Genomic DNA, 10108 nt, shown 5'->3' with positions numbered 1-10108 from the left:
GCTGGCCACTCTGCAAGGTCCAGCCCCCTATTTCCCCCTTGAGAGGGGCTGGAAGGTGCCTGGAGGAAGCCCACCCAGCTTCTGGGTCTGGAGGCAACTTGCCCTTGCCCTTGCCCCCCCCCCCAGTGGTAGAGTGGATCTGAGCATGGAGGTTCTTGCTGCAGGTGGGCAAGCCCCCCAAGCCCCCTCTCCTGACCCACTAAGGGAGATAAGAGCACAGTAGAAGGCTAATGGCAACAATTAGAGTCGGAAGGGACCCCAAGGGCCATCTAGACCCACCCTCTCTTGCAGGAATCTCAGCTAAAGCACCCCAGAGAGATTGGCCCCCCAGCCTCTGCTTAGACGCCTCCCAGGAAGGAGAGGCCGCCGCTGTCCCGTCAGAAAGTTCTTCCTGATGTTGAGTCGGAATCTCCTTCCTTGTGACTTGAAGCCACGGGTTCGAGTCCTACCCTCCCGAGCAGGAGAAAACGAGCTTGCTCCCTCTTCCAGCCCTTGGGATATTTGAGGAAGGCTAGCATTTCTCCTCTTTTCTAAACACCCCCAACTGCCTCAGCCTTTCCTCATAAGACTCGGCTTGCAGACCCTTCGCCATCAATTGAAACGCTGATGGAAATCGCGTAACAGAAGAGATAAGCTTGTGAGGGCAGCTTTTCGAAGACGCTCTTTTCGGAGAATCGCTGCCGCTTCCTGCGCTCCTCTTAGCCCCCCCACCCCAGGTCATTCCACCGCGCCCCCCCCCCAGGGAACCGCTATCTGCCCCCCCCGCCCCGCCCTAGAAGTCCCTATAAAGATCCGGAGCGAGGACTGACGCCGGAACAGCAGATGGAGGCGCAGCGCCCGAGCGTCGTCTGAAGGTTCGTCGGGGAGAGAAACTGAGGCAGCGAGCGAAATTTAGCAAATTTCCTAAACCGGACCCCGACTTCCTCTTTCGGGCGGTATAAACGAGGAGGGAGCCGGTCAGCAGCAGCCCCAGAAGCAGGAGAGAGGGAGCGGCTGCCTGGTTCTTGCTCCGCAGGGTGAGTGTGGGGGAGATCGCCCCCCCCCAAACCCGGTCACCCCAGAGGGAAGCGGGCAGAGCTGCCTCGGATCGGAGCGGTGCTGGCGAAGGGCTCCTGCGCGCAAGCAGAGGGCAGAGGTGGCAGTCTGCCGTGGGGGGGGGGGCTGGGAGAGGCGCGTTTAGCGGAGGGGCTCCCGCTGCTGCACCCCATCTAGCTTTGCACCTGGTGCTATTCCCCCCCCCCAAAAAAGGACCTATTGGGAGTGATTTGGCTCCGGAGAGTTCGCGACGCGCTCCCTTGTCAGGCCAGGAGCTGCTGCCCCCCGACCCTAGTGAACCCCCCAAAACAGGTTGTATCGCAATGCGGGGGGGGCGCTGCTCCTCCCTCCCCCCTCCCTCCCCAGCTGGGCTTGGGTGCTTCTCACCCCCTTTATGTCTGATGCCTTTGGGCGTTTCTTGGGAGGAATGGGGTCCTGCGGGGGATGATGATGATGATGAAGATGAAGATGAAAGGAGCTGCCGGCGTGCCACAATTGCAGGGTCCCGGGTTGCCGTGCCCCCCCCCCAATCTAGTAGGCTGCCAAAGCCCCCAGAAGACCCTGCTCTCTTCTTCTCCTCTGCCTGCCTGCCTCCGGGTCACACGATTCTGCTTCTGCTGCAAGACCAGATTGGGCAATGCACCCCCGGCAAAGGCGACTTCGCCCCGCGCCCCGCTTCTCTGCCCCCTCCCCACCTGCTCTCCGGTAATGGGAGCGTCTCGCAGGATCTAGGGTGCAGGGGAACAGGGGGAGCCCAGGAGAGCCCGGCTGGGTTTGGGGCTAGCATAGGAGAGAGGGAGGGAGGGAGGGAGGGGGCAAAAGGGGAAGAGAGAGAAAGGGCGGAGGAAGGGTGGAAGTTGTGACACTGGGGCTCAATGCCTCGTAGCGCAGCTTATTGGCACCTGCCAAAGGTTCCCATCTGGCTTCTGCGGAAGGAGGCATAGAGTGCAGCCACCCAAAATCAAGCCTGGTACCTTCTAGCCAAAGGTGCAATACGACTAATATTGGAATATTTTTTAAATCAAAAAAATCTACACTCTGGGTCTCTGATTCTCTGGCCGGCCTCGCGGGGTTGTCGTGGGGATTAACGCGCTGCCCCCCGGAGCTCCTTGAGGAGAAAATGCCAGAGGGATTCGAGGGCAGACTTGCACCTCCCCGGCCTGCGCTTGGCATCATTGGCACACGCGGGACCCCCGCCCTCTCCGCTCCCCCCCCCCCTTCTGGGCGACCTCTCCTGGTCTCCAGCAGCTCCGCTCACAGCTTTCCAAACAAGCCGCGCCTCGTTCCAGGAACTTGGGCTGCCCGTTTTTCTGTGCAGCCGCGAGGATTCTCTCAGGTCCCTGCGCTTCTCTAGCCGGGGACGGTGTCTGTGAAATCCCAGGAGCCCTTGATGCCAGCTCCCCTCCCTCCTTCCCGCTGCACTGGACGCTTCTGAGGAGGCGCCTCCAGACAGGAGCAAAATCGCTCTTCCTGCCTTCTTTCCTGCGCGCGAGGATTTTCCTGGCTCTGGGACCTTCGGGGCGAAGCGGGGCTGGGGGGCGAGGATGGGGGGCTTGGACTGGGAGGAAGGAGGCAACTCCGGGCGTTGCCTTGGCGGAGAAGAGAGCAAGGTTTAATTTGCGGGCGGCATGTCTGGCTTGCGGGCAAAAAGGCAACGCGGTTGGGGTCTCTCTTGCTGTTCACACCCGGACAGACAGACAGACGGGAAGCAATCCTTGAGTTATAGGAGCGCAGCGGTCCCGGAAGAAACCAGCCTTAGACGCGGTGCCCCCTGAAGCAGCTTCAGTCGACTTCATATCAGAATTTGCCAGAGAATAAGACCGCCGCGGAGTCCAAACGGGTTCGGGCTTCTCCAGGGTCTCGTTTTTGTCCATCCGTTCCCCGCTCCCAAAGGGTCATGTGGTCCGACCCTCTGCCCAGAGACGGACTCGCAGAAGCCCCAAAAGATGGTCATCTGATCTCTGCTGCCTTCTAGTCTCTTCAGCTTATGTTGTATTTTATCATTGCGTCCCGAAGCTTCACGAGTAAAATTTGCAAGATTTCCCCCCCTTCTGTTTAGGGGTAGAATGGCTCTCTTTGCTTTTATTGCAAAAAATAAATAAATGTAAGTTTCTTACCCAGCACCTAAAATAGTCCAGCGCTGTACAGAATAGGACCTTAACAATGACGCCACGATCTTCATCATAAAGAACAAATGTGTTGTGCAATTAACTCTGCAATGACAATTAATACAAACTGATTTTTGTTTAAACTCCTTGGCGGCTGCAACCGGGAGCTGTTCCCAAACGCTGGTCTATTAATCTGTGTTTGATTTTACTTGTGTGAACCGCCTTGAGTCCTGGCCTGGGGAAAACACACACACACACACACACACACAATTTAGGGCCACTTGCATAATCAGAGCTTTGGGCAAATGTTCTCTCGCTCTGTAGATGTTCGTGCGCGCAAAGGTAAGCTTTTGGGGACCAGGCTGGTGCACTGCGGGGGGGGGGGGGACACCAGATGACATCTAGGATTCTGTGGTTCTTCAGCTGCGATTCCTCCATTGTAGGGGGTTGGACTGGATGTCCGCTGGGGGTCCCTTTCAGTTCTACAGTTCCATGATTTCCAAGAGGCCGGGCCTTGCCTGGGCTAGAGACGACTCCCGCCTCCGGCCCTGACTCCTCTCTCCCGCCTGTCTGCCCCCCGCAGGACGCCATGGGCTCAGTGATGGAAGACCTCAACAACTTCTACTCGGAGTACAATAATTCCGACCCGGACCCCTCCGACGCGGACCCCCTGGTGCTGGAGGAGCCCGGCCTGAGCCCCCTCCTGTGGGTGGCGCTGAGCGTCTACGTGCTGGTCTTCGTGGTGGGCGTGCTGGGCAACGGCGCGGTGGTCTGGGTGGTGGGCTTCCAGATGCGGCGCACCGTCAACACCACCTGGTTCCTCAACCTGGCCGTGGCCGACCTGCTCTGCTGCCTGGCGCTGCCCTTCCTGGCCGCGCCGCTCGCCGCCGACCACCGCTGGGCGCTGGGCGACTTCGCCTGCAAGCTCTTCCCGTCGCTCATCATCCTCAACATGTTCGCCAGCGTCAACCTGCTGGTCCTCATCAGCCTCGACCGCTGCTGCCTGGTGCTGAGGCCCGTCTGGTGCCAGAACCACCGCTCGGTGCGCCTGGCCTGGGGCTCTTGCGCCCTGGCCTGGCTGCTGGCGCTGGCGCTCACGGCGCCCACCTTCTTCTCCCGCCGCCTCGTCACGCAGTTCCAGAAGAGCCTGTGCAGCACCAACTACGCCGCTTTCCCCGGAGGTCCCCGCGTGGCCGAGGTCTCCGTGGCTGCCACGCGCTTCGCGCTGGCCTTCGCGCTCCCCTTGGTGGTCATCTGCGCGTGCTACGGGCTGCTCCTGCGCCGGGTGCGCAGCTCCCGTTTCGGGCAGCGCTCGCAGAAGACCCTCAAGGTGGTCCTGGTGGTGGTGGTGGGCTTCTTCGTCTGCTGGGGGCCCTACCACGTGGCCGGCCTCATCCAGGCCTCCCAGCCCCACTACACCGAGCTCAGCCGCTCATTGAACACGGCCGACCCCCTGATCGTGTGCTTGGCCTACGTCAACAGCTGCATCAACCCGGTCATCTACGTCCTCGCCGGCCACGACTTCCAGAGCAAGATGCGCCGCTCCGTCAAGGCGCTCCTACGCAACGTCTTCAGCGAGGAGTCCGCGCTCGGACACTCCTTGGCCGACGGCCACGCGGGGACGCAAGACACGTGCGCCGCCGCCACGGAGGACCGCAGCGACCCCAGCGACCGCAGCGCCAGCACCGTCGTGTGAGGAGGGGCCACCACAAAGGAGACCCTGCTGGGGTGCTCTGTCTGCCCAACGCCCCTCCTCTTCCTTGCTTAGCTCTGGGAGGGGGCCAGCCCCACCCCAGCAGTCTCCGCAGGCTCCTCGACCCCTGAGACCATTTGCACCCCCCCTCACTGGGGAACTCCCTGCCCGTAGACACCAAGCAGGCGGCCTTTCCTGTGCTCCTTTCGGCGCCTGCCAAAAACATTCTGCTCAGACAAGCCGACCCAGAAGCGTAGAGAGTCGAGGTGGATTTTAACCTGTTGGAGTATTTAAACTTTTGTATGTTTTAAAGTACTGTTGTACATTTTTCTCAGTTTCCTTATCTTTTTGTAAGCTGCTTTGAGGCGTTTTTTTAAAAAAACAATCAAGCCATGCATGCACATTATGAAATAAAATAACTGATTTACCAAGCCATCCTCCTCCTTTTTTTGTGCGCTCTCTTTCCATAGTTCAAACCTTTCTCAACTATGTGTGAAGAGACAGACAAAATTACAAAAAGAGGGAACCAAAGGAGCCATAATAAGGGATACAGGAAAACCTTTCAAGACAGGTGTGTGTGTGTGTGTGTGTGTGTGTGTGTGTGTTCAGACCAGGTGACTCCAAGGGATGGGAGGCGCAACCCCTTTGATGCCTCCCCAGTTTGCCTAGTGATGTCCAGAGGAAACTTTGTTTTTGTGGGAATGTTGTGGATAGTAGGAGAGGATATATTGATTTAGTAGTATGCTTCCTCTCTCACGCGGCTAGTGAGTCAGTAGCAGAGTATATTCCCCTGTATATTGCAGGGAGCTAGTTGGTAGAATGGCTTGAATCTCTTTACTTAAGAAATCTAATCTGGCTTGTGCAGATTGGGTTTGTTCCTGGTAAGTCCCCTTTGTTCCCTCTTAAAAGGAACAACAGTCACAACAGTCTTCTTTAAAAGTAATGAGAAGAGGTTTACTCACATTCAGTTCACAGTTGGTTCCCTGAAGGAAGACTTCAGCTCCTAGTTACAGAAGAGAGTTTATCCCATATGGGGACAGCAAAAGACATCTAGGTGGACTAAAGCGAAGAAGAAGGGAAGGTGGCTGCATGACTGGCCCTGTTATGGGGTCTGCCAGGGTCACACGCAGGGGGGTGATATTCAAGACCAGGTGGGAAAGGAAGTCCTCCTGGCTGTGGACCAGCATCCCCCTGCATGTCCACTCTGGGCAAACAGGAAGTGTTGTACTTGACTGTTAATGTTACATCCTGCAGTTTTTTCTACTGTGTGTCCCTTCTCTCCCCCCCCCCCCAGTGCCTGTGTCTGCATCCCTTGCCCACTGACTATCCCTGCGGATATATAATTGGGAGAAATTTACCTCGTGACAGATGATGAGCTTTGCTCACGAGGCTCAGGTGAGAGCTCTTCTTGTTTATTTCTGTTCATGAGCTCAAGATGGCCCACATGGTTCCGCCCTCTCCTTGTTTAATCCCCACAACAACCTTGCAAGGAGAAGACATGGACTGGCCCCCAGGTCAGCCAGTGGGAGCTTCAGGGCCGAGTTGGTGGGTTTGAACCCTCGTCTCTCCCAGATCCCAGTCCCGCCCTCTAACCACTGCGCCACCGCTGCCTCTCTTTGAGCCTCTTACCCCGGAGTTGGCCAGGCATTCCCGCCTCACTCTTCTTCTCCTCCAGTCCAAGCCAGGATGCCTGGGGCCATGCTGGGTAGCAAGAGGGTCAGAGTGGGGCAGGCAAGAGGTCTCTGGGGGCTTCGTGGGGCCCACATCCCCTAAGATGCACCAAGGTTCCCGTGACAAAGGCAGGTTCCTCACACCCCTCGTTCTGCAGAAGAACAGGAAAAGAGCCTGCAGGGGCAGGACTGCGACGATCCTCTAGTCCACCTCCTGGTCTCATAGTGGCTGACCAGAGGCCCCTCGAGGGAAAGCTGCAAGCGGGATCCAACCCCTCCTGTGGTTTCAGCGGCAGCTGGGGCTCAGAAGCACTGTTTCCTCTGATCAGAGGTGGACTTAGTAGTAGTAGTAGTAGTAGTAGTAGTAGTAATTTATTTGTACCCTGCCCATCTGACTGGGCTTCCTCAGCCACTCTGGGCGGCTTCCGACAAAGATCAAAACTACATTAAAATGCCAGACATTAAAAAACTTCCCTAAACAGGGCTGCCTTCAGGTGTCTTCTAAGAGTGAGATAGTTGCTTATTTCCTTGACTTTGATGGGAGGGCGTTCCACAGGGCGGGCGCCACCACCAAGAAGGCCGTCTGCCTGGTTCTCTGTAACCTCACTTCTCACAGGGAGGGAACCGCCAGAAGGCCCTTGGAGCTGGACCTCAGTGTCTGGATAGAACGATGGGGGTGGAGATGCTCCTTCAGGTCTACTGGGCCGTTTAGGGCTTTCAGGGTCAGCACCAACACTCTGAATTGTGCTTGGAAATGTCCTGGGAGCCAATGTAGGTCTTTCAGGACTGGTGTTATGTGGTCTCGGCAACTGCTCCCAGTCACCAGTCTGGCTGCCACATTCTGGATTAGTTGTAGTCCTTCCAGGGGAGCACATGGCAGTAGTCCAAGCAGGAGATAACTAGAGCATGCGCCACTCTGATAAGACAGTCTGCAGGCAGGGAGGGTCTCATCCTGAGTACCAGATGAAGCTTGGAGACGGCTGCCCTGGATAGGGGAGTGCAACTGGTGTGGTCGCTCTGGGTGCCACTCTGGGTGTGTGGTGTCGTTTCTGGTGTGGCGAAGTTCAGCCGGGAGTCACGTCACCACAGAACATTTCCTCTTTTTCAGAGGCTTGTTTTGATGAGGCAGGAGAATCTATTTTCTTCTTTTGCTGCTCTGGCAGGAAATGGAGGCTTCACTCTATACACGCACATGAAGTCACCCAAACTGCCTTCCCAGGGGGAGAAAAGCCCTGGTCTCCCCCCACCAGCCCCCCTAGTCCAGATGCCATCACCATCACCACCACCACCACCATAGTTTAAACAACGCTCAAGGCGGCTTACAATCTGAAAAGATTTACATATTTACAAACATAGCAAAGTACAGTGGTACCTCTGGTTGCGAACAGGATCCGTTCCGGAGGCCCGTTCGCAATATGAAAAGAGCACAACCCGCAGCGGCGCGTCTGCACATGTGCGGGTTGTGATTTGCTGCTTCTGCGCATGCCCGTGACGTCATTTTGCGCGTCTGCGCATGGGCGAGCAGCAAAACCCGGAAGTAACCCTTTCCGGTACTTCTGAGTCGCCGTGGGATGTATCCTGAAAGAACGTAACATGAAGCAAACGTAACATGAGGTATGACTGTAGTCATAAAAATGAATAAAACACATCAAAGACTACATAACCAACCTGAACAATTTCCACATGAAAATAAAGATACAAAAATTAATATCAATAAAAGCAACCCCCCCTGACACAACTCCCCCCCCAGTACCCCAGTCCTTGCTGGGCAGCAGCAGCAGCAGTTCTTAGGAAGCCTGTCAGCCCCCCCCCCCAGGTGGAGAGGGTCCAGCCGTCCTCCTCACATGCGGAAAAGGGGCTGCAGGTGCACACCTGAGAAAGGTGAGGCACCTGGGCAACTGGCTCTGGTGTCCCCTTGGTCAGAAAGAGCCACCCTTTCCGTGGGAATGTTGCGGATAGGAGGAGAGGATATACTGGTTAAAGATTATCTTTCCTCACGCCAGTGAGGGGCACAGCATGTGTGCCGCTCTGGTGCCGGAGCAGCCAGGTCTGTCTCTGGGTCACACAGCCATCTTCCCTTGTTGCCCTTCTTGTTCTTCTTCTTCGTTTGGTTAACAGAGAAATCTGAGGGCTCCCTTGGACAAAAAAACAAGGACCCCAGCCAGAAATACCAGAGCAAAACAGCAGCCAGGAGGCTTGGTCTTGATTGAAGACTGTTGCGACAGGACTCCCACCTGCCACCAGGTGGAACAAGATGGAAGCCCAGAACAAAAGAAGACCCCAACTTTTATTAGCTGCTAATCCCCCATGTTACACCCCTAAGATTACATCATGACTACATAATTGACACATCACAAAGAGGAGGGGTTGTGGAGGTAACCTGAGTATCTTGTCACCTGTCTGGTTCCCCCTTTCCCCCTCCCCATGAGTACTTTCCAGGGGACAGAGGGGAGTTTGCAGTTTCCTGCCCCCAGAGGGAAGATCTGATCATTGTCCTCTGTTCCAGTCCATGCTGAATCCACTCCCAAATGCAAGTTATTTGTGATCTTGATTGTCTTCTGTCTGGGACCATCAGCGTTGGCATAGCAACTGGGCAGGGCTCCTGTGGATGTGCTGGGATGCTGAAGGGATTATGGCTGCCCTGTATCAAACCTTCCCCATTTTTACTCCTTCATGTATGGTTGATTTTCTATGAATTTATAACAGAAGCGTAGTGTGTGTGTGTGTGTGTGTGTGTGTGGAGTTTGTACAAACTGAATGATTGGGGGGGGGGCTTCCTGCAACAGGTTCATTTTGATATAGTCATACCTCAATTTATCTCTGCTTCATGTTATGTTCTTTCAGGATAAGTCCCGTGGCGACCCAGAAGTACTGGAAAGGGTTACTTCCGGGTTTCGCTGCTTGCACATGCACAGAAGCACAAAATGACATCACGTGCATGCACAGAAGGACCAGGTCACAACCCGCGTGTGCGCAGATGTGCCGCTGCGGGTTGCGCTCTTTTCATGTTGTGAATGGGCCTCCAGAACGGATCCCGTTCACAACCAGAGGTACCACTCTACAGTACTGATGTCTTTTGCTGTCTGCTGGCTCTCAGCCAGCAGCACATGGGCTCAGTCCTCCTATGGGATAAACTCTCTTCTGTAACTACAAGTTGAAGCCTTCAGGGACCCAACTGTGAACTGGATGTGAGTAAACCTCCTATTATTTATAAAGAAGATTGTTGTGTTTAGGAGGAATAACAGGGGAAATTACTAGGAATAACCCAATCTGGACAAAGCCAGACTGGATTGCTTAAGCAAAGAGATTCAAATGAATCTACCGACTAGCTTCCTGCTATACACTGGGGGTTGTATTCTGCAGCTGACTCACAAGCGTGAGTGAGGAAGGATACTATTAAATCAATATATCCTCTCCTACTAGCCACAACATTCCCACAACCAGGGCCGCATTTAGGTTTGATGCGGCCCTCAGCTCCTGAAGGTAATGGTTCCCTTTATATGTCCATCTGTCCTTTGTCAGCAACAAATGGTTGCGGTTTTGTGTGTGATGAATATACAGTGGTACCTCGGGTTAAGAACTTAGTTTGTTCCAGAGGTCTG

At 55.3% G+C, this 10108-nt stretch overlaps 1 protein-coding gene and 1 long non-coding RNA gene across 2 annotated transcripts; one reads left to right on the top strand and one right to left on the bottom strand.

Annotated features, from left to right (window-relative positions):
* The first annotated feature begins 793 nt into the window (after positions 1 to 793).
* On the top strand, positions 794 to 5258 carry C5AR1 (complement C5a receptor 1). The gene is made up of 2 exons (XM_083514080.1): positions 794 to 1016; positions 3727 to 5258. Exon 2 carries the CDS (start codon positions 3733 to 3735, stop codon positions 4837 to 4839), a length of 1107 nt encoding a protein of 368 aa, XP_083370206.1. The 5' UTR covers positions 794 to 1016; positions 3727 to 3732; the 3' UTR covers positions 4840 to 5258.
* A 3416-nt stretch (positions 5259 to 8674) lies between these two features.
* LOC310710430 lies at positions 8675 to 8968 on the bottom strand. Its single transcript, XR_014528058.1, has 2 exons — positions 8862 to 8968; positions 8675 to 8800 (listed from the first exon to the last, which is right to left on the bottom strand). It is a non-coding gene; the product is annotated as an uncharacterized lncRNA (long non-coding RNA).
* Positions 8969 to 10108: the final 1140 nt, after the last annotated feature.

The sequence above is a fragment of the Podarcis liolepis genome, assembly GCF_965112155.1.
Source record: "Podarcis liolepis genome assembly, chromosome: 7".
Classification (NCBI taxonomy): Eukaryota; Metazoa; Chordata; class Lepidosauria; order Squamata; family Lacertidae; genus Podarcis; species Podarcis liolepis.
The sequence above is the reverse complement of the archived record's forward strand: the minus strand, read 5'-3'. Positions and strand labels throughout refer to the sequence as shown.